Here is a 25053-nt window from a genome sequence, read left to right as displayed (position 1 = left end):
CGCCCGGCCCCAGTATAACTTTTCTATAAGAACACAAAGCTTCTATCCTCACACTATGGGTCTACAGGTCAACTGTAGTTCAGGTGATCTGGATATAGTTTGACTGGAAAGCTCTACTTCATGCTGTAGGTTGCCGGGATTTGCCTCCAGGCTGTGAATTCAATTTAGGTGGTCTCTAAATATGTTGGGTTTGGGAGTCCAGGATCAGAAGAAACCTGGGACATGTTCTCATGGCAGATCACCAGAACACAAGAGGACAACATGTCTCTATTCACATCATGTCTGCTAAAGCAAGCCACGTGGTAAAGCCAAGATCAGGGGTCTGGGAATCACACTCTGCTTCCCATGAGGCCATGGCTAAGGTATACACGTTTAATTCTTTCACAATGGAGTAAAGAATGGGACTAAAATTCAATCTCTCCCACACTCTTATTGGTTTAATTACTGTCATAGTTGTAGCTCTTTCTCACTCTTCTCATTTTGCTTCCTAAATGGATGTATATCCCATCTATAGTCAGGTTTTTAATATCTGAGTTGCTCCCTACTGTCTCAGATTTCAAATTTTACTTTCCTTGAAATTTCCCTGGTGTCTAATACAATACCATTCACACAGAGAGCATTCAGCAAATGATGTTGACTGCCTGCCGTCTTTTAAAAGCACATCTGGAGAGACAGTAAAGGCACCTGGTGATATTGCACTGACTTGTTGGTAACCTGACTTAACTCAGATGGCCCAAAGACTGTAACCACCATTATCTGAAGGAAAATTCTCGGACAATGCAGTCAGCCAATTCTTTTTGAATTTACTGAGAAATTCTATGAGCATAAATTAGTCATGGCTCTATTTATATAGATACCTTCCCTCTTATATCTGACCTGATGAGGCTTGATTGCTTTCTTATTCTCCTAATAATCACAATAATGTTCTTGAAGTTTTCTATAAGACTGTTTGAAGGAGATTTTTTCCATGAGTATTGCCACCCAATATTGGTTATTAGACTTTGTAGGGCTGTGCAGCCAGCAGCACTGCACATTGGATATAGTGTTATCTCTGCAACTCAAGTCACCTTGCCAAGTAGTTTAGTATGAACTCGACTTCCCAGATCAAATGTAAGCCTGATACTCTAAATGACTTGGCAATCTACTGACAAATCCCATGGTGTGGTATTCTGTTCACCATGTGTGATGGTCTCAGAGCTCAGTGTTATCTGTCTGACAGCTCATATAATATTTACAGGTTGTTATTCGTGAGGAATTTTAGTTAGCCATAAAGATTTTCACAGCTATGGCAGACATTAGAGGTCTCATTCATCACTCTTGTGACCTTCCCCTCTGGAATGTAGCCCATCTGTCTCTGCTGTTGAAATCTTTATGGAAAATCTGCCCATCTTTGAAAGTTTAGTAAGTGATCTTAAAGTTTTCATTGAATCTTTACTTTTGATATATGATATAGATATATAAAGCACAATTCTTATTTTAGTTTAATGTTTTGAAAAGTGTTAAGTTTAACTTGGCCTTTCAGTTAAAGGACAGAAAACTTACTCTTGCTATAAAAACTGTATGCATCACATCAAAAGAAAAGAGAAATCATACAGAAAGCAATTGCAATGGGAAAAAATAATACATATATACACATTCAACATTGATAACTACATGGAAACTTAAATACTGTATTATAATCTTGATTATGATTTCAGGAAGTGAAAAAGATGGAAATAAGTTTTTCATGTAATTTAAGATTATCAGGAAGATGCTAAGCAAGTTCAATAAAGAAATGAACTGAATGCACTAGTTTACAGATCACATGAGAGGGATGATAAACCCTCAGATGTTGCCCCTCTCTACCTACATTCTCCTCTTTTCATACCCAACTTCTCAAATGCTTGCTTGGGACCTAGTCTTGCTACTTCTCCTCTATCAACTTCCTCCTTCAATCTCTGTGATCTGGTTCAGCCTTCGTCATTGTGAAATTGCCTGTTTGAGGCCACCAGTGATCATGGGATCAAATACATCTTTTTCCTCTATACTCTTAGTCCATTGGAATGGAGAGTTGCTCATACTTTACCAACTAGACTGTCCTTGTGTTTCACCCTTCTTTATTCTTTCTTTATTCTAGTTTCAGTGTTGTTTTTCTTTGACTGCGGCTCTATTGCCACCACCATCTGGGGGCATTCCCTAGGGTACAGTTCCCTTTTTTTCTGTTTCTCCAGTGTTGGACAATGTACCCATCCTTTTATTTTTATTTTTTTTACAGATTTCTTGAGGTATAATTGATATGCAAAATCTACACATATTTAATGTATACAATTTGATGAGTTTGGATATATGTATACACCGATAATACTCTCACCACAATTAATGTAAAGGTAAAAAACATATCCATCACTTCCAAAACTTTCCTTATGTCCCTTTGCTTTTCTGTGTGTGCATGTGCATGTTTGTGTGTGTGTGTGTCAAGAACATTTACCATTAGATCCACCCTATTAACAAAATTTTAAGCGCACAACATTGTATTGTTGACTATAGGCATTATATTGTATAAGAGATCTCTAGAATTTGTTCATCCTGCATAACTGAAACTTTATACCCATTAAACAACAACTCCCCATTCTCCCTGCCCCATCCTCGGGCAACCACCTTTCTATTTTCTGCTTCTATAAGGTTGACTATTTTACACACCTCACATAAGTGGAATCATACAGTATTTTTCTTCCTGTGACTGACTTATTTCACTTAGCATGTCTTCAGGGTCCATCCATGTTGTCACAAATGGTAGGATTGCCTTCTTTTTTAATGCTCAATAATATTCCATTGTATGAAAATGTAGTATAATACATACAGTTCTCTTTTTCTGATCTCCCTTCCTTAAAGAGTCCAGCCATCTTCATAGCTGTAGCTAACATTCGAGTACTTGTGGTCTTGTCCTTTCATTTGAGTTTCAGTAAAAAGGCCCACCTTTCAAATATTATAGCCTAAATACATCATTTTATGAAATTCACATCTGAGCTTATTTTTTCTGCATATGAAACCCCCAATTGCCTAGTAACTAAGCCATGTGTGACTTCTCACTTCCCCTGGGCACCAAATTCATGAAATTCACAACCTCTCAAACTCTACTCTCCTACCTCTAATACATTGTGTGTGGTACCACCAGAACAGTCTTCTTATTTTTTCATCATGGCGATCTTCTAATTTTAAAATAATCTGTGACTCTCGATTTTCACTGTATAAAATATAAACTAACCTGTTTATCATTCATGCTGATGAATGGCAGACAAATGGTCTAGCTAAGAATGAAAGATCTGCTGGGCAGATGCCATTGGTCTAGGAAGATAAAGATGTAGGAAGAAGTACCATAGCCTAGACAGTTAGATAGTCTTCAAAGGCAATTCTCTTTGCCACACTTTATACTGCATGTGGCACATCAATAGTAGTTAGGAGTGGATTCAAGGGCTAAAGACAAATGCTGCCCAGTTGAGGCAGAAAGTATTGATTCTATGATTGCCATCATTCAGACAACATATCATAGGTTTGTGATTGTCAACATTAATTGTATGGTGATTAACATTTTGCAAAGCAATTTCTTATCGATTGTCTTATTTTATCCTGATAACCTTTTGGTAAGGGAGACATCATCATTCCCATTTTTCATGAAAGGAAAATAAAGTTCAGGTAGAACAAAAGACAAGTTTATGATCATGAAGTGAAGTATAATCAGGACTCAGATCCAGTTCTTCTGAATCTGTGCTTTGGACAATTTTCACTTTATCGAAGTAACTCTCAAAATGCTGGATTGGGCTTTGAAATAGAAAGCCAATGAGCTGAGAGCCTTTCTAAACTCAAAGAGTTTACAGTCTATCAGGGGAAGAGGAAGGCTTGAGAGACATGTTCTCAAATAATACACTGTATCAAGCAGTATGTCCAATATGCCTTGAGAATTATGCCAACCAAATCTCTTTGACCGGCAGAAAATGGATTTTTCTCTTTTCACCTGGATCAATAAAGAAAGACTTCTGCTGGCAGGAGTGTAATTTATGTAAAATGAATTTAAAATGTTCATAGCCTTTAATCAAGTAAATACACTTCTAGGAATGTTGCTTAAGAAAATTAACAAAAATGTTAATTTTATGTAAATATTTATCTACGAAGGTGTTCATTGTGTCCTTACTTATAACAGTGAAAAATTAGAAACAATGTAAATCTTCTTGGAGGGAATTTCTTCAATAAATCATGGTACATCCATCAACGGAATGTTGTTCAGCCATTAAAAATCTGTTGTAACCCAGTACGCCCACTATGAAGCATTCGCTTTAGAGAAATGAAAACTTACACTGACACAAAAACCTATAGAAGAGTATTAATACCAGCTTTATTCATGATTGCTAAATGCTGAAAGCAGCCTGAATGTCCTCAACTAGTTGATGGATAAATACTCTGTGGTACATCCATACAATGGAATACAATTTAGCAATTAACAGAAACAAATTGTTGGTATATACAGCAATATGGATGAATCTCAAGTGCATTATGCTGAGTGAAATAAACCAATCTCAAAAGGTTACATACTATATTTATATGACATTCTGGAAAAGACAAAACTGTAGGAATAGAGAACAGGTCAGCAGCCGCCAGGTGTTAAGGGTGGAGAAGGAGTTGACTACAAAATGACAGCATGAGGAAATTTTGGGGGTGAGGGAACTGTCTTGTCTCCTGATTGTGATGCTTGTCACATGAAATCTATGCATACGTTAAAGCTCATAGAACTGTATACACAAAAAACTAATTTTACTATACGTAAATTTTTGAAAAACAACAAAAATCAATTATAAAAGAATATATAAAGTGGAAAATGTGTTCATATTATATTTTCTTCCAATATATTTTAAGTGAAAGACAGTGTAAAAACTTATGTCTGTAATATGATTTGAATCTCACAAAATAAGTATATATGTGAAATGACGTATATGAAAATGTTAGCAAGTTATACCTGAGTGGTGGGAATACTGAGAGTTTCGAATTTTCTTCTGTGTGTTTTTCTACAATCATGATATTGCTTTTTGTAGTCAAGAGGAAAAAAGAAATATTATTAAAAATTAGAGAAAAAAGAAGAAGGAAGGCATGATGTAAGGGGTGGTATCCAAGGTGAGCCAGGGATGCTGTGAGCAGCCATAGATGGTTTGAGTAGGTGGGGTGGAGTGAAGGTGGTTCAGTTAGAAGCAGGTCTGGCTGTGTGTAACAAAAAAAATCAACAGTGGCTTAAACAAAGGAGGGGTTTTTTAAGTTTCTTGTATAGAAATTCAGAGATAAGCTGGAATGGTGACTCATATTCACCAGGAACTCAAACTTCTCATATCTTTCTTTTCAGCCACTCTTAGTGCATGGCTTCTGTAGCATAAGTTGTCACGGCCCTCCCCACATGCCCCCGGTATTCACCACACCCAGGCACACCAAACCTAGACTTCTAACCACAAAGACCTACAACTCTGCCTTTAAGGCCTCCTCTGGCCATTAGAGCCTGCTCACCAGCACAAGGGGAAGGCCAGATGTGCTAGGGAGTTAATGACCACCCCCCCATACTCCAGGAGCAGCCCTCAAGCAATAGTAGATAAATAACCCAGTTCCCTCACCCCTCAGGTGAGGTGACTCTGAAGTGTGTTCTACACTGAAGCCTCTGGCTGCCCTGAGCCTCAGGTGACCAAAGCACTAATGCATCTTTTATCAACTTCCTTCCATTCGTGTCTCACTTCCCAGCTCCTCCTTGAATCACCACCCAAACTACTCGCACTCACATCCTTGTCTCAGCATCTACTTCTGGGGAATTGCAACCTAGATGCCTTCCATTGTCCTGGTGACTCCGGATCTGCCCACCATCACATCCGTGTTCTAGGTAGGAAGAAGGAGAATGGGAAAAAGGCAAAAGCTGCCTCTCCATTGAATCAGCCATCTTCAAAGAACTTTCCTAGAAGTCTCACCCAAATATCCTCAGCAGGCATGCATAGGCCTTAGGAATATCGCTGCAACCAACAGTTAGAAATTCTGTTACTAAAAAAGAGGAGACTAGGTATAATGCAGTCAGCCATCTCTGTCACTGAGTATGGGAGTTGGAAAGCAAGGACAAGGAGAAGCAGTGGGGGACGGTCATGTAGGGAAGGACTGGGAGACAAAGGTGAGGGGAAGTCAGGACGTGAAGGGCCTTGGATACAAGGGGAAGGAATTTTAAAATTAGTTTATAGACAGGGGAACTACGGAAGGTTTTTGAGTAAGAGCAATGTGCTCCAGACAGTATTTTGGAGAAATCAATCATTTAGTGTTATATTGGATTAGCTGAGAAGCTAGGGAGAATCTGCAGAAAGATATGAGGCAATTGTCATAGCAGCAGCATGAGGAAGTGTCTACACTTTGCCCCTCCACAACCACTCTCCACATTTCCGTGCCTTGCTCTGGGCCTCGTCAGGTTGACCTGTGCGGGCTGCACGAAAGGAACCCCAGCCCTCTTAGCTTCAGGTTGGGTTCAGCCAGTGGAGCACTGTGGTAGGAGATGGTAGAAAATGGAGAATGAGGTTGAAATGCTTATTCCCTCGCCTCCCTCCACCAGAGATCCCGTCACATGCCCCTCTTTACCCAGTGTGTGTGCTCAATGGCTCCCTTTTAAAAATATTAATATTAATATTATCCCTTGTGATTTCCCTATATCCTGCACACACCATTATTAACAGCCTTTTTACTAAAGTCTCCCCAACTTACCCAATTTGAATGTGCCATCTGTTTCCTGCCAGGACCCTGATTGATACAGTACCATTATAATATATGTCCCTCTAAAACCTGATCCCATTTAAGTAATACAGTCTTTAAGGACATGGGACATATTAGGACCTCTTTCCCCACCCAAACTCACCCCACCCCTCCTGCCTGCAAAAACCTAGTGTGGAGTTGAGCATATAATGTTTGTTCTGTAAATACTAGTTTATTCATTTTAATGCTGTAATAGTAGATGTGCTCATTGAAAGATATCCTCAGAGACTGAAATTAAGAGCAAGGTAGCAAGAACTGTGTCTGTCTTATTCGCTGCAATAGCACCAGTACTTTGTACAGTGTCTAGTGCATAGGAGGTACTCTGTAAAAAATTGTTGCATAATGAATGAAGTGATATTAGGTATTGTTCTGTTTCTTTAAGAATTAGGGGCTCTGTTTTTGTCTTTATCAGGTGAAAGTAAGTCTCAGCTCTTTTAAAATTAGCTTCTCTAAAACTGATCAGATGATTTATTTTGGACATTTAAAACAGGAGCAATGGTGAAGATTACAGAGGCAGATTTTGACCAGAATAAAAGGAAGCTGTTTCTAAGTATCATTAAAGCTATGGAAAATTCACAAGAGCTCCTCCACAATGTGGTGGCAATAAAGTTGTTCAAGCAGCTCCTGGAAAATCATTTGGTGGAAATGATATAGAGGGTAAATGTAGATATCAGATATAGTGCAGAGAACTTGGACTAGATGATGTTAAAATCCCTTTTAAGATGTATTTATTTACTCGACTTTTTCGCAAATATTTAATGTCTGTGATGTACCATTCATGAAAAAAAAAAAAAGAGTGAAGTTCAAAGACTAGACAGACCTGGTTGTAATCCCAGATGCGCTCTTTACTAGCTGCATGACCTGAGTTAGTTTACTGAACACTTCTGAGCCTCGGTTCCTTTATCTGTAATCATATAATGGCATGACCTCATAGGATGCTTGGGAGGATTATGTTATGTAACACACAGTGCAGGGCACATAGTACACATGAAATATGTTTGTTTTCTCCTTTATTTCCTGAATCATCTATCTGATTTCATTTTGAGTAATAAATCAAAATTAGGATCTATTACTTACTGATTTAGGATCTTACTAGCTCACTTGATCTCCTGTGATCTTAATGTTTCATCTTCTGCAAAATGAAAATACCTACTTCACAGATCATTAGGGGTATCACGTGAGCTAGTTGAGGGCATGTTTCAGGCACATAAGTAGTTCTCAATAACTCCTTGTTCTTTTGTCTCCCACCCCACCAACTTTCTCTAGATCAAGGATTCTCAATAGGGGTGATATTGCCCTCAAGGAGGTGAGAACTGGTTCCTGGAAAACAAAAAAAAGTTTTACTCTTTTCATGTGTAAAACAGATATATATAATCCATAAACAGACATATAGTATATTTGTGATATTAAAATTTCATGGAGGGCAGGACGATTACAAAAAATGTCTAAAAAGATTACTTGGGGAGGGTGTAGAAAAAGGTTAAGAAATGTTGCTCACTGAGCTAATATAAAGTATGTCCATAAAACCATTGCTAGAATTCACATACTTCTGAGGAACCAAGTGTCAGTGGCTAGTAGACCCTCCCTAATGCCTTTTTCTTAACCCAGAGGTAAGTTTTCTATTTTTATCTCCCGTGAACATTATATTATTTGTTTTTCTAAACTGCCTCAACTTTTTTTGACCCAACTATGTTATCAAACTCCAAATCCACCAAATATAAGAAAAGCAGAAAGATTAATGAATGTCTTTGGGTCTGAATTCCAGAGAGTGCTCTTTTGGCATGGCTTAAATAACATTAGCATTCTTTTTCATTTTCTGATTAGGCCCCTGTGTCGATTAAAATATGGCTTAACACCAGGGTGCATCGCTTGGCACATTCTGTTCATCATGCATTAAAAAATGGTTGAAATAAGAACTTCCCCTAAATAGTGTGGCCTGTGTTTGTGATTTTCAAAACCACCTTGGGCACAATATTGAATCCTGTCACCTCAAGAGAGGAAAAGCATTTAAAGGTAGAATTGCTACACTTTCTGGCTCTTAATAACACACTCCAACTGTAACACAAGGGGAAATTCAGAGGCTGGTTTTGGAATAAATAAATTCATGTGTAGTTTGCTATTTAAATTCAGTAGACAATACTCCATGGTGCTGGTACCATATGATAATGAATGATTTTTACACTCGAGAATCTGAATCACGAAACTGCATTGGAATTACACATAGTGGTTATAGAAACATCTGTATAAGAAAATACCAAAGGACAGCCTGATGTCATATAAAAACTATTTGCTGATAAATCTGCTTTTGATGGGCTACTAAAAATGGACACATCAGGCATAAAAGATGTGTGTGTCTATTACGTAGGCCAGCTTTGTGAAGGATGACAAGCTCCCACTGGTACACTGAGATAAGAAACAGCTATTGTTGGCAGGGGTACTACTGCAAGAAATAAAAAGATAATTCTGTGGCACACTTATGAGAGTTACCACATATTTGATCAACTTTTGAATAGATGCAAGACCAGAATCACATGGCAGTCCCAAATGGAATTGCCAACAATCTTTTAACGATCTCTCAAGAAGGAGCACTGATTTCAATCCCATAGAGCCATCACCCAATTGTGTGTTATTTCTAAAGCAAGTAGTTCCAGTGTGTGTGTATATGGTTGTGATGGGGCAGGGAAGGAATGGGAGGAAGCTGTTGTTATTTTCCTTTTTTTTTATTGCATCAAGGACATTTCTGAGTATAAAATTTCAGGGTTTCAAATGATGACTGCAAAGCAGTTGCTTAAATGAATTTATAAACTGTGAGTCAAAGGGAAAAAACATCTTTCAGGAAAAAAAATTGCACTGAATCTTACCATTGGATCTATTTGATAGCTACACATAAAGACAAAAAGCATTTTTTTAAAAAGGAAAAGATAAACAATTAAGAACTCCACTTACAAAAGCTTAACATTTCATATTGATCTGGAACTTACAATTTTTTAAAAATTCTTTTAAAATCTTTGCAGTGGCCAGGCGCAGTGGCTCACGCCTGTAATCCTAGCACTCTGGGAGGCCGAGGCGGGTGGATCGCTCAAGGTCAGGAGTTTGAGACCTGAGCAAGAGCAAGACCCCATCTCTATTAAAAAAAAAATAGAAAGAAATGATCTGGACAACTAAATATATATATATATATATAAAGTTAGCCGGGCATGGTGGCGCATGCCTGTAGTCCCAGCTACTCGGGAGGCTGAGGCAGAAGGATCGCTTGAGCCCGGGAGTTTGAGGTTGCTGTGAGCTAGGCTGATGCCACGGCACTCTAGCCCGGGCAACAGAGCAAGACTCTGTCTCAAAAAATAAAAATAAAAATAAAAAAAATAAAATTTTTGCAGCCATTTAGTTCAAGTATATTCTGATATTGCCTCTGGTGTTTAATTGGGATTTTTTTTTCCTTTTAATGTTTAACAATGCAAGGTCAACTATAGATACTCCATGGAGGTCTCGCTATTAGCTCAGCCTCTCACCACTGATTTTCCTGTCTCTTGCTAGATTATCTGCTAGAAAGTTGTTTTTGTTTTTTTTTTTCTTTCCAGGAAGAAAGCCCCCGAGCCAGGCCAGGCAATCAGCAGACTTCTCCAGCACACTTCTCAGGCGCCTAGGAATAGAATAGTGTAGGAAATCCAAACTGACTCTTGTGCTACCAGAAGACACATGGAGCATCCTCAGAATTAGAAAGAATGTCTGGACCATTAGAATGATAAAGAACTGGAGAAGGATAATGAAAGAAATTGTGAGGCCTCCGTCCATAGAGACCTTTAAGGAAAGAATAGCCGTTCTTTTCTCAGTTTAGGTATTCACAGGCTTGGCATTTACAGCCAGCGAGAGCTGGACCAAATGCTCTCTGGAGTTCTCTCCTTCGTTTTATGATGCCGGTATTTTAAGAAGAGGGTGCACAGAGGAGCCAGGAGCTCTAATTTCTGCCCTTTCACCATGTTTCTAGCTAGAGAGGGGTAGGGTTTTCAGATTTCCATAACATCACACTCTGAAGAGGTAGGTCAGGGAGTCCAGCCCATGTTCTTAAATCAGATCTTATTTACTCTGTGAACTAATCTGAACAGTAGAGCTGTATGCTAGAGAAGAAAAAATGACAAGAGGAGAGTTAGGCAGAGACTGAGAAAGGCAGGTTGGAAGGGGCAGAAGGGAAGGCAGGGGGAAGGAGAAAGAAAGGAATAAAGAAAAGAGGAGAGAAATTGAAGGCGAGGGACTACTTCAAAACAGCAGCTAAATATCTTGTTTTTTCCATATTAAAAATTTCTGTCTGCCAAAATGAAAAAGCATAATTAGTGGCTAAGTACAAATCCATTTCCTATATTGTTTAAATGACATATCTCCAAGGAACAACACAGCGTGTCTGGTTAAAGGTTGGGTGATTCAATCCCTCTACTACTCTATATAAAACAAAGAAGCTGGAGTTTCATTACTCTTAAATTGTCTGGCAGTGGGTGAAGTTAACTTTTATTAGAAGCTGTTCTTTCATATTATACAGTGTAGTCAAGGATATATTAGCTTTGACGTTTTCTTACATCTCAATACACTGCAGAGTGAATTTACTGTGAGACTAATTTAGAAGGGAGCTTTTCATAAGAGGAAATAATGGTCAGCATCAGCTGTGCTTCAAATTATTAGCAGGATGAAAATTCAGGAAAAATTGTACATAAAATAACTAGATGTTAATAAGAATGTTTTTTATATTTCTATTTCTGATGCTATTCTCTTTCTTAAAACTCCAGTGTCTTAAAATGATATTCAGGAGGAAGATTTTATTGTTGAGCAAATGTTATAGGGCCTCCTAAACAGGATTATTTTTTCTTAAAGAAATAAAAAAAATCAGACCAAATAGTGTATAAAAGGTATTTGTAGAGGTTCAGCTTTAGGAAAGAAAAAAACCCCTGCAAAGTAAGCATTAAAAAAACAGTGTAAAGATGATTCATTTGACTAATATACAACAAAGTCATTATAAAATGAATTCCCAGTATGTGAAATTAAATTTCACCTATAGGATTCATCACTCATCACGAAAGTTTTATTATACTCTAATATCAGGTGCCATTCTCTGACTTTTGATTATCTTTTCTAATAAGATCAAGCTGGTCAGCTGACATTTTGAGGCACCAATTAAGCATATAATCAGTAAATGAATTTGGATTCTTTTTAAACCAAAGAAAGAGAAAAACAAGCATACCAGAATGATAAGCGTTGTACTTTAGCTTCAATAACTTAGAATATAAATATATCACAAAGGGATGTTCTAGCTGCTAACCTAATAAAACCCGGTCAATCAAATACTAAAAGATATTGAGAAGCAGCAACAGGAAGTGTTATAAGAAAAGCACCCAATGGAGACACATAGAAGAAACCCCGTCGGTCTACTCATTCTGTTTCTTATCTGTTCTGTAGGTTCAGCAGTGGAAAGTTTTTTTTTTTTTTCCTTTGCATTTATCTTTGTACCTGAATGAGTTCAATTTCACTTAGATTAGGACAGAAATTTCAGAACAGCAGGTTAATCCGTCCTGTCTTCATGGGCAACTGAGCAAACAGACCAATATCAGTGTAAAATTGTAATTCTGGAGATTAATGTTGTCTTTCCTGTTTGCAGTGAATTTGACCTCCTTGCCTTTCTTTCTTTCTTTTTTTCCCCCTTTTTCAGCTTCTGTCCAGGGTCCCTGGGAGAGAGCCATCTCGCCAAACAAAGTGCCCTACTATATCAAGTAAGTTGGAAGAATCACATTCTTAAAGGAGCATTTATTGTGACTAATCTGTATATTCACAAATGAATTTATTTTTAAAATGTGACATCAACCTGGCCTACAATACCTATTTCTTTCTTTCCTGAGGAATCTTGGATAGTAAACTCATGCTAAAATTACCATCGTAAATTTACTGATGCAATAGGAAACTGCTTTTAAGAAAATTTCATTTTAATGCAGCATATATGGTGTGTTTTGTGATGGGGGGCAGATTTTTCTTAGTAGAACAGAAAGCTCCAGATAATATTATTGATAGTGGGAGTGAACATGTGCAAGAACAATTTCATTTATCTAGGACTTTTCCCACATTTCTTCTTCAGACAAAGATGGAAGATTTCTGCAGTTATATGTACACAAACTGTTTTAGGTGAATGAATACTTCATATATCCAAAAGGCAGAAAGCAGCAGTCCCAGGTTTGTGGAGCTGAGTTGTTCATTCTTGATACATAGGACTCAGTATTTCTCACCTAACAATAACAGAATGGTACTGTTTTCTTGGACCATTTGTGCCAGTCCAAGGAATATAGGTGCTTTCAAGCACCTTCTGAAGGATGTTGCAAGAAATATAAATTATGATACATTGGATCAACATGGAAGAGAGAAGAGAGAGGATATTGAGTGATTATTATACCTTAACAGTCTTTCATCAATTGTGCAATAGAGTCAAATTTAAATTTAACTTTGAATTAGCAACCTAAACAACAATTAAAATTAATCTGGTTTGTGAAATAGTCTTTAATACCAACCGAATACTTTGAACTTGATCCTGCCATGAGTGTAACTTAAAAATATTAAATGTTTTCCCATTTTTTCAGCCTGCCATCTTTTATTGAGTCTATTTTTATTCTTCCATTGCCCATCAATTCTTCTTAATTCAGCTCTAAAGCAATAACAGCAGTCCTAGATCTTCATTACTATAGTTCTAAGAAATTTGATTTCATGCCTCTATTTTGTTAGCTCAGAAGAATGGGGATATAGGGAGTCATTTGGCTCTTCAAGAAGCGATACATCCTTTAGGAAATGGTTTACCCTTTGTCTTATTAAATTTTTCCAGATGACATATCTCTTAACTTTAAAAATTCTTCCTCAACATGCTTTGATCCTGCTTTTTAACTTTCTTATTTTTTAATTTAATTTTATTATTTTGTTATATTTAGTTCATTAACTTAGTCACTCTAAATTACATGTTTTAATTACCTATTTAAATCACGTGTTTTATTAAATAATATATTGATTTAGACATGCACTATTGCTTTACATCTACTGTATGTTTTATGGAACTATTTTATTCAAAATCTCACAGTGATTTTCTACATTAGTGTCTTTGTCATCACAAATTTTCATTTCTAAGATATTTGAGATCTGCTGCTTTCTCAACCCACTTATAAAGCTCACATTTTTATCCAATTCTTTTATGAGGTGAAATAAAGACTCTTTTTCTCCTTTTGTAGATGAAGTTTTAGGACCACTTAAGAATCCAAGACATCTTTAAGCCATTATTCTCCAAATTACTACTTATTTGGGGCTGTTAAGTGTCTCCCATGGATTCCTGGAATCCCTCAGTCCCACTGTTTTTCTCTAAATATTCATCTTTTTCTCTATGATACTATATTTTCTACAAGAGATGGAACATCATGGATGTTGCTGCGAGAATGGAAATGAATTCAGTCCAAAAAATAAAAATGAGACAAATTGCAGAAAAGATGTAATTCCCACCTCCTCCTCCCATGAATTAATCTCTTGCTTCTCCTCAGTGGAATTAGAGAGTAGCTACATATCCTATTTGTCCAATGCTCCTTCATGTACTCAAAGATCATCGTGGTAATATTAGTAAGGGCACAGATCTGTGAATAAAAAAACTTGAATTCTAGTCCTGACTCTGTCATTAAATGATTGTGTGGCCTTGGGCAAGTCACTTAACCAATCAAAACCTTGGTTTATCATTTATGAAATAGAGTTGGACTAGATGATATCTAAGGTTCTTTTTAGCTCTAAGAATCAATGAGTATGGCTCATTCAATGGTCTTGTCCAAACTCAAACACCTAAGATCTCAGCTTTTGCTCAAGAATGTGTTATCTTTATTGTTTAAATTCATTATTTTAATTATTAATGTAACATAATTTTTTTAAAAAATATATAGGAATTTCAATTTTCCACTATTTAATTAGCTTTAGATATGCCCTCTCAATTCACTCCACTTTTCTAGGCACATCTTTAAAGAGCTCAAATCGTGGTGTATAATTTAGGACTATTATTCTTTCTGGCCCAACGATAATAGATATAGAACTATAGATGGGAAACATTAGTAGAAAGGTGAGTATGGAGACCATAAAAGACTCTGAAGTGATAAGTTCCTTAGAATGAGGAATTACATAATTTCTCAAAGATATCTCTGAAGTTTTATGGAGAACAGTTCTCTCTATAATTATAATCTATTTGAAATTAGGGATTATATAATTTCTGAATTATAAATCTAAAATGTTAAACATTGTATGTAATATAGGGAGAACACATGTTCATAAAATATACATTGTCAGTAAGCAGATTATTAATGCCATTATGTTTTATTATTATCCATTACTATTATCTAAAATATTCTACTTAGAGCAAATTAATTCGATGTACAAGGATCAGTGGAGTTCGTGCACTGGGTAATGCCATTCATAACCTGAGATGCTATATTGGTCCAAAAATAATGATAAAAATAAGCTTATAATGACATTGTTTTGACCAGTCTCCATTTTTCCTCTTTCTTGTCTTATTTGTGTTGACTTCCATTCAAGGGTTTTTACCACATATGCCCAGCTGTGAAACCACATGTCTTCTCTGGCTATTTTTTAAATGCTTTATAATTTTTCCTTTTCAATGCTGGGATAAAGTGATCATCCAAATAACAAGAGGTTTCTATACCAATAGCACAGTTCCTAGTTGGTTGTTGAGTTGTGCACTCATCCTTGAGGTTTTAAGTCATTAACAACATCTTTTGCTCTAGATTGCAAATCAGGCAGTGTTCATGCCTGCATCCTGACACCAGCTTTTCATACGATGCTAAGAACCTTGAGTTTGATACTTCGAACTACATGTTTGTCTAGTTTATTAGTCCAGAGCATACATCATTGTTACAGTTTTCATATTCCCTCTCCCTTGGGGCTCTCTTATTCTGCCAGCATCTCTTTCAGGTTATTTGATTACAGCTTTCATTGCTACTGAAAAAATAATCACCAACAATGTTCAACCTGTTACAACTGGCTTTTCTACTCTCTGCCATTTTGTAGTTTTTTGGCCTACTGTCAAACTCATGAAAATTTCAATATAATAGCCTTTAACCAGCTGCTGCATTCTGTTAGGATTTCTTTCACCTTTTTATGTTGCATACTCCCATATGGGTAAACCAAACAGAGCCAAGAGCTGGGACTCTCTTGCTTTCTTAATGAGTTTGAAAATTATTCTTCTGTGTTCTGGACCGTCGAAAGAATTTAGGAATCCCCAACTTGCATGCAGGATGTTCCAGCATAGATGTCATAATAAGAGCATAAGAAATATCACACTGGGTCAGAACACAGGGCAACCAGCACAGAACTCTGTCCCAAATGAAGATACCAATAGTTGTTTTGTCAGTTAACCTAGTAAGTTTCACCTAAAAAATTAGGATCCACCATGATCATTTCTTAATAATACATTGTAAATCAACTGGCAGTGAGTTTATCCAATGCTGTCTTAAACCTTTCCCATTCCCCATCTCAGCCTTGTCTTAAGAATATGTTCCATAAATGTACTGAATTCTCTATAAATAAAGGAATGTTTTAATTTCTCTTTAATCTGCATCCTTTAACCTCAAAGAATGGCCCCAATTAAATGCTTTGGAATTCAGTAAACACATTTATATTTACCCAGAGTTGACTTTAACCTCATATCCCCCCACTAATGCTTTTTCATTTTCATCTTCCCAGTCTGAGAAACTCTAATCCTTTTTAGTCTTTCAGTCTGTCCTTGACTGAAAGATAAGCTTTCCCCTTGATCATCTTCGTTGTTTTTCCCTGGATCTTTTCCAGCTCTGTTATATCTTTCTTGGGATGTCGTGACTAGAACAGCCCAAATATTGGTTATGAAATCTGTTAGCATTCCATTCACTCATGAAGAAAGTAAATACTATTTGCTGTCTCCCATTGGTACAGAAATTGGAGAAACCAATTGAGGTCATAACCTGTTCTACATATATTAGTTCTAGCTGAAGGTCGGTTTTCTGCTACTTTTCTGTAATACCAGCTAAAGTGCTTGACCTTATATTTCTGCCAGCTGTCCCTTGGGGGGGATTTGATTTTTAGACAAGTTGGTCCTTTCCTCCTTCAAAGATGCTGTGGTTGCTAAATATTGGGAGGAATTTACTAATGAAACTGAGTAGTAAACCTGCTGACTTGGTCAGCAATGATGCATTTTATCAAGTTCCCTTTCGAAATATCTCTGAAGCACTTCACAGAAGAGTGAAAACTGGGGTTCTGGGGAATCTGCTAACTGTTTAGCTTTTCTTTATGTGCAATGCTCTAGAAGCAACTTCATGTCCAAAGGAGTGTCTATCTTTTCCTGCTGGTTATTTTGGATGTTGTATATACATTGTTGTATATGTTGCCTGATGACCTTGATCTACCCTTTTCTCCACTCTCAATCCCAGGCATGTTTCCACAGCCATTTATTGCATCTGAGTTGCTCACAATTTTCTGGTGTTTCCTGCTTAGCAAAATGTGATATAAAACCTCCCTGGATGAAGTTAACAGTTGCTTCAGTCAACATTTCTTATTACTTTTGCTATGTCTGCAGACAAAATTGCTGGTTTGGGTTCCGACTCTCATGTCTTCTTACAGCCCACTGTTCCTATAGCTCTACTAGAACGAATATTTGATTCTCTGCATGGAATTGTGGCCATCTGTTTAGACTTACCTTTTGGTATTTCTGTCCTTCTGTATCCTGTTGGTCTACATTCTGCTTTGAACCCATGGATCTTGCTCTGACTTTTAGTACCAGTGTTCCCTAACTCCAATAGCATCTGAATCTTGACACTACCTCCCCCCCCCATACTGTATGGTCTCTATTTACTGTTTTCTGGGCAATTTTTCAGATTCTAAATATTTCCCATGTTTAATACATTAACTGCCACGTTAGCTGTATTTAACACATACTAGTTTTGAGCCCAGGGCCCTGTGAAGCATATGTAACTCACATGTCTCTTTACTTGAGCCATGTGAACTATTTTTCAAGTTACATATAACTCACGCACAGAAAACAATAAATAACAAATTTTCCATTAAATGAGAAAGGATCGTTTTGTTTTTTAAGTTTTTTTTTCTATTTTCTTAATAAAACACTGTGGCCCTAGGGTAAAAAATGTTTTTCGAGTGTGGCAGTCAATGTGTTAAAGCATATCTTGCCCTCATTCTTGCTCTAGCTCCTATTTGTGCCAGGATTTGCTCCAATTCAAGTTTTGGTTGGTTGATTTGTTCCTTTGAATTATTGATTGTTATTTCAGTACCTGTATTTATATACAGAGGGAGCAATGGTTAGCTATTTCTTAGCTTTAACAGAAATTAACATGCTAAGAATCTCTGTGTTGGCTGGTTTTCAGCATATACATCTTCTGACAATGAGATGGGCTTTTATTATAAAGAACACTGGATTGCGGTATCTGACTTAGAAAACATTCCCCCATTTCTTATTTCTGATACTTTTCTAGTCTAAGAATGATACCAGTCTTCCAATATTCACTTTGAAAATTGGTTGAATTTTGGTATAGTTTTTCATAAGATATGAGCACATCATGTAGCATATAATTTTCTGCTATTTCTGGTAAGTTCCTTCTCACATATATTTCCCTTAAAAAATACCTTTTAGCAGCTGACAAGACAATATTAAATAATAGAAATTTTAAATAGACCAGGCATCAGAAGACTTGAAATCTAGGTCTACTTTGCTGTCAACTAGCTATCTGACCAATGGTGAATCACTCATCTTCTATAGGCCTCAGTTTCTTTTTCTGTCATTTAAGGAAGCTGAATCACCTGATATCACAGGTCATTTCGAGACCTGAAATTCTCTGATTTTATGAATGTTGACTTTGAAATAGAAATTGTTTGTGACAGTTTTCCAGAGAAGTGAAAATGAATCTTCATATCGCCCTTGAGGATTCTTATTGCACCATCAATCTTATCAGGATAGAAAGGACAAATAATATTAAACCTTTTACTTAACCATTTAGCACTATTGATGATAGGAAGTGGATGTAACAGAGAATCAGCTGTCTAATTTGAGCTGTCAGTCTTTGAGGATGCTGGTGAATATCTCTGGGTAATTAAATTTTTGAAATCACTGCCAAAAGCCTGGTGCTCTGACTTTTCAAAAGGCTTTAGTACACAAAGATAACCCAGAGGTCAATTTTCTCTGCTGTGCTTTCTTCTCCACAGTTTGTTGGTTCCAAAGGTCAAATTAGCTGAGTCTCATTAAGCTCTGGAACCACAATGAAGGAATAGTCAGTAATGCATAATTAATGATATAATCACGAAAACAACTCAGGTTAAGATATTAACTGAAAGAGAGTGAAAGGGATGCCATAGTGTTATGCAGAGTACTAAATCTGGCCTTTGGTTTTGTAGATTTTGTTGGGAGATGTAAATGTTGGTGTCGTCTGTATCTCATAGTTTCATTGAAAAACAAATCTCACATCCTTCTTTGTAGTTTCATAAACTGGTTAGTATAATCTTGACTGATATAACAGACCACATGAGGATAAATGTTGTATCTCTTTTTCTAGCATAGCGCCTCACAGGTAACAGGTGCTCAGTAAAGATTTGAATGAATGAATGAACATAGATCAGTAATTCTATGTGCTTTTCAGTCTCCTAACTCCTTTTACCTCCAAAAAATCTTCTAGCACTGGGCGTGGTGGCTCATGCCTCTAATCCCCGCACTTTGGAAGGCTGAGGCAGGAGGATTGCTTGAGGACAGGAGTTTGAAACCAGCCTGGGCAATAGCAAGACCCCTGTCACTACAAAAAGAAAAAAATACAAAAATTAGCCGGGCATGGTGGTACACACCTGTAGTCTCAGCTACTTGGAAGGCTGAGGTGGGAACATCACCCGAGCCCAGGAGTTTGAGGTTGCAGTGAGCTATGATGGTGCCACTGCACTCTAGCCTGGGCAACAAACAGGGTGAGACCCTGTCTCAAAACAAAAAAAATCTTCTAGTGTCTGTGTGTCACTTTAGATTTACCACTCAAATACATCTCTCATATCCTCTGGACATCAACTTTAATGTTAGAAAGCATGCTGAGTCTTTGATAGAGTTTCTCATAGTGTCTGCAGTTTGGTACCTAAGAGACAATCCTTAGCATGCATGTCTGAATGGTACATACCAAAACCTAAGTTCTAGATTTGGTTCTATCTTTATCTAACAATATGATTGGGGGTATAACTTAGCCCATCTGGGGCTGAGTTTCCTGCTTTACAATGAGGAGGTCAAACTCGATAATGTCTGAGACAACTCTGAACTCTGGCTTTCTTTGTTTCAGTAGAACTGGGTCTTTGTTTTTCCTAAGTATCTTTCATGAGACTTATTCTGGTTTTCCAGTGGTCAATAGAACTTTAAATTGATCAACCACTGTGTTTCACTGAGCATTGTGAATAGGACTTACTTTTTGGGCTGGGATCTATTAGCCACTGAGTCTTAAGAGAATGTCAGAGATGATAAAATTTTATTTTACAGAAAAATGTAATATTCTATATATTATATGTAATACTGAAGGGTGGCAACATATATACATGTACATATATATGTGGCAGCTAAAATATGTTGTTTACAAGCAAAAAAAAGTACCCCACCTCTATTATAATACATATGGTATAGCATAGGTGTCCCCTGCCTCATTTGTGGCACTTTTGGGAATGTGAGAATGAGCATAGAACATATTCAGGTCTGTTTCTTCAAAAGAAAAGGAGTAAATTATTTCAGCTATTCCTTTGTTTTCTTTTCCTAACTTTTATAAACATGCACTTTCTTATATAATCATGTGGTAAAAAAAATACAGTAAAGACATTAAATAAATCTTCACTTGAAACCTAGATCTATCATAGTCTGACTCTTATTTGAGTAATTTACTTATCCTGACATCCATTCAACTTTATGGCACATAAGTAATCACTCAAGAAAATGTTAATTGGCTTTCCTTCTCTCTTCTGAAACTGGGTTGAAGTCTAATTGACCTCTATAGATACCGAGTGTTGGGTTTTTAGGAAAATACTCATAGAGATATAGCCAGTATGAGCAACATATTTAGAATATTTTCTAGGACCCAAATATGTCCCTAATCAAATTAGTTTATTTTCATTCTTAGAGTTCCCACATAATCTAGGGTATGTGTGAATTCCCAAACATTCCTGAGCCTCTCCTAGGCTTCTCTAATTGCTTTTTATCCTGTCCCCTAGGAAGTAGCATCCTGTTCCTTTCACAAAGGTCAGCAGCAGCAGCCCAGACATTTTAAAATAACTTAATAACCCTGAACTGCCTCTCCCCTTGGATAATTTCCTTGGAGCTTTAGTCCTTTGAACACTGACCTGGTTGTGGAAAATGTCCCTTTCTCAGGGGGAAAACACTAAATCCCATTCAGTCTTCCCCTCCATCATTCCAGGGCATAGGGTGGCGGAGTAGGGCACAGGGAGAGGGAATTAAATACTTCTTTGGGGAAGAATTTTAACATGTTCTCTCTCTCTCTCTCTCTCTCTCTCTCATGTATAGATAGATAGATTCTTCTTTTAAAAAATAAACTGTGAGTGCATTGTATAAATCCTTGCATGAGATAGAAAAAAAAAAATCTCTCCTTTTCTCAGCAGACTGGAAAGCTCCTAAGAACAGGTACTAGAAGGGGCTTAGCCCACTGTCAGCATTCAGCAAATGATCACGTCTTCTGTGATATCATTAACTCCTGGGGGGATGAATCTAAGAAGCTTCCGTGTTCTTCCTGAAACTTTCAATTACATTTTCTGTTTTTCTTTCTCAGTTTATCCACCTCCATCTAGGTCCCCAAAGCCATTGCATGTCAGATAGTCAGTGCAAGGTGTAATTTTTAGCTTGCTGCTTTGTTGTTTTAGAAGGAATTTTTGTTGTTGCTGTTTTCTTTCCTTTTGGTTTGGTCACTTTTTCATGGTCTTAAGCTTTCTATAAAGGGTGTATCTCATAGTTAACAGTCCATATAATCTCCTAGACAGGAATAAAAGCAAAGTTTAAGTTGTGCCTACTATGTGCTAAGTGACAGGCTAAGTGTTTCATCTGTATCTTCCCATTTAATCCTCATAACAACCCCAGTTATTATCCAATAAAGAAGAAACAGCTGAGACTCAAAGAGGTTGGTGGCTTACCCAAGTCACTCTAATAATAGGGTAAAGAATTGATATTTAAAATCATCATCATCATTATCATCATCATCTCAGCTGTTGTTCTTAACTGTTTCAACTTCCTAGTACTGTTGGTTGAAAACTGGCCCTTAGTATAACCAAATGTGGCCCATACACCACTATGAGGGTACTATCTTGGGTATTGCCAACACTACCCTATTATTCCTTCTCCACATTGTTGGTGTTTTTTCCTTGCCTTATCTACTCAAACAATTTCTTTTATCACTACTGTTTTCCAGAGAGGTAAGTTACTCTTTGCTGTTTGGGGCAATAAGGAGGAACAAAAAACAAAATGAAACAAAAACCTGGCCAGCTCCCGATATAAGCACTTCTCCACCACCGTATAGGTTGGGAAAGCAAAAGATTTCTGAGTCACATTCCAGCACTTCCACCTGGGCTTCCCTAAAATGAAAGTATGACCAAGACAAATAATCTAATAGATGCCACAGAATGTATTTCTGTTCATACTTCCAACTGTAAGTCTTTTTGAAAGGTAGAACATGGTCAACTCAGGTGTACTAGAACAGCTCTACAGGAGCCTTTGGAACACTCGTGCATGTCCTTGAATTTGACACCACCCCCTCCTTCCAGAACAAATAAAGTCATCCTTCCCATAAACCTCAGCCCTATGGCTCTAGCCGTACTAGGCAAAAGCATTTGGCCCGTGGCTATAAGTCATGATTCCCCCAGGCATTGAGCATTGAGTCACCCCATGTATTACAGGTAGAACATCTCATCTTACTGCAGAAAGATGATCTTTATTTTTTATTATTATAATTACATGGTGGCAAAGAATTATTTTGTATAGTTTCTCTTGTAATGACTCAAAATCACCAAACCAATTTGGGCAATTTATATGTTTTTGATGATAAAGAATAACTTATATTTTTTGAAGGTTAAAAGGAATCTCTATCTGAATATGTAGTCACGCTGTCCTAATCTATAAATATAAGTGCTTTATCAAATAAAGGCCAGATTAATTATTTTTCCTCACTCTTAATTATATCAGTGCTACAGAAACTTTGCTGCCCAAAAATTATCAAATAATAGAGATGAATGAATCCTAGATGGAGCAGGAGGGGCCAAGCAGGCACAGCAAAAGTTTGAGGTGGAAATATCTTTGTACCTACAATTAAAAAACATTTGTGAACATTTTACTTATGCATTTATATATATACATAAATACGTGTGTGTGTGTATATATATATATATATATATATGGAGAGAGAGAGAGAGGGAAGGGTATTAACAGCAGGTCTGTGACTCATTCCCTGGGGGATGTGAGGGGAATGAATGACTTCAACAGACCACCTTATAAACATGTTAATGACCTCCCAGACCTTGTTAATCTTGTTAATAGTGTTTAACTAGGGGAAAGGTACCTAAAAGTCCCTATCTATAAAATATTTTTATTTAGGGTATACCTGGTATGGCTAGGTTGTTTATTGTAAATAGACCTGGAATTTAGGGATTTATGAGTCATAGCTGGCTGGAGAATGGGAAATATTCACATGAGCATTTTTCAGTTTTTGTAATTAACAGCTTATGAAATGGAAGTTTTGGGAGCTGAAATGGCTTCCTTTCAATGTCAATGTCTCTGTGTAAACGTTTTTAAAACTTACTTGAGTTTTTGTTTTTGTTTTTTGTTTGTTTGTTTGTTTGTTTTAAGGCAGAGTCTCACTTTGTCATCTGGGCTAGAGTTCAGTGGTGCCATCATAGCTTACGGCATCCTCAAACTCCTGGGCTCAAGTGATCCTCCTGCCTCAGCCTCAGTTATTCTAGATAGCCCCACTGGGATTATAGTTGATTAAATTATATTTAGGAGCAATTTTTAGCATCAGTTCATTCATCTTCTGTATTTCAGTTGGTTGAAAGCAGAAAAAAAATGCTTGATGGGTTGGTTGCCTGGTTGGACTATCCTGTAAACTGAAAATCTTTGAAAGTTACTGTTTTGAAGAAAATATTTTTAAGTGAATATGTCCCTTTTGCAGCACCAATTGCCAAAACTTTGGAAGGATATCTTAGGAGAATGCCTTCAAATCCTATTTCTATCAGTACTCACAGGCTGCCTTCTGGAGCCAAGATTGTTCATTGAGTACATATAAGCCTATGTCTTAATATTGGATTTTTTTTAAAGTTGGAATAAGGTAAGTGGTAGAATCCAAGAGAAGTACATTGAGCAAACTCATAGTGGCATCCTCTGGGGAAGAAAAGACTTCAAGTGTGGCATTTAGTTATATTCACCAGTTCTTGCCTTTCTCTGTTAAATATTACATGTCATTATCAAGCACACAAAAATCGATTAATTTCATAAATGCCTGATATTGATAAAAGAGAGCCAATTTTTTTCAAATATAGTTTTTTTGTGCAACTTTTTGGGGTGAGGTAAAAGTTATCTCATGATATCTTTTTAAAGAGACTTTATTATCAAGGACCTTAGAGCTATTTATCTAACTCATATTTCATATACTCTTAGTCACTGAGCCCTTTCTTTTTACTGTAAGCACTGTAGAGTAGCAAAAGGCATCCTTATATTGCTCAGCCTCATTCGTCACCAGCAAAATTGCCAATTATATTCCAAGTCCTTGAATGTATTGCTCAGGAAGAAGATGTATAAACTGAAAAGGGGTAGCTCAATGTTGAAGCAGAAGTTTGATCTTTCTCTACTGGCTGGTAGATTCAAAGCATACTAATCTTGTTTTCACTTGTGAACTGGAAAAAATTAACATAGAAGGATGGAGAAAACATGTTCAATCTACAAAGTCATTTTTCCTGAGAAGTTATCTGGCTGCAACTATAACTGTAACTATAACTCAGGGTATATCAGAGGGCTCAGATGTGGAACATTTCTTTAAAATTAAAACCTAAAAATCCTGATGTCTAATAGAATGTGTAAAAATAGCTACCTCTGAAGGATCTGGGATGAGCAGAGGAATACGGAGTAATATAATCTGACAGTTTGGACCATACTCTTACAGTAGTTGCTGTGGCCTAGAAAATATAGAATTATTTAATAATTCAATAAAACATCAG

At 36.9% G+C, this 25053-nt stretch overlaps 1 protein-coding gene across 1 annotated transcript in view; it reads left to right on the top strand.

Moving 5' to 3' along the window:
- The window catches only part of DMD (dystrophin), a 2517447-nt gene that overhangs the window by 2301443 nt on the left and 190951 nt on the right, over positions 1-25053 (top strand). Inside the window, exon 61 of the mRNA XM_012638704.1 lies at positions 12485-12545. Coding sequence (XP_012494158.1) covers positions 12485-12545 — 61 coding nt within the window. The remainder of the gene's footprint in view (positions 1-12484; positions 12546-25053) is intronic.

This window comes from Propithecus coquereli, unplaced genomic scaffold (genome assembly GCF_000956105.1).
Source record: "Propithecus coquereli isolate 6110/MARCELLA unplaced genomic scaffold, Pcoq_1.0 Scaffold132, whole genome shotgun sequence".
NCBI classification, from domain to species: Eukaryota; Metazoa; Chordata; class Mammalia; order Primates; family Indriidae; genus Propithecus; species Propithecus coquereli.
The sequence above is the reverse complement of the archived record's forward strand: the minus strand, read 5'-3'. Positions and strand labels throughout refer to the sequence as shown.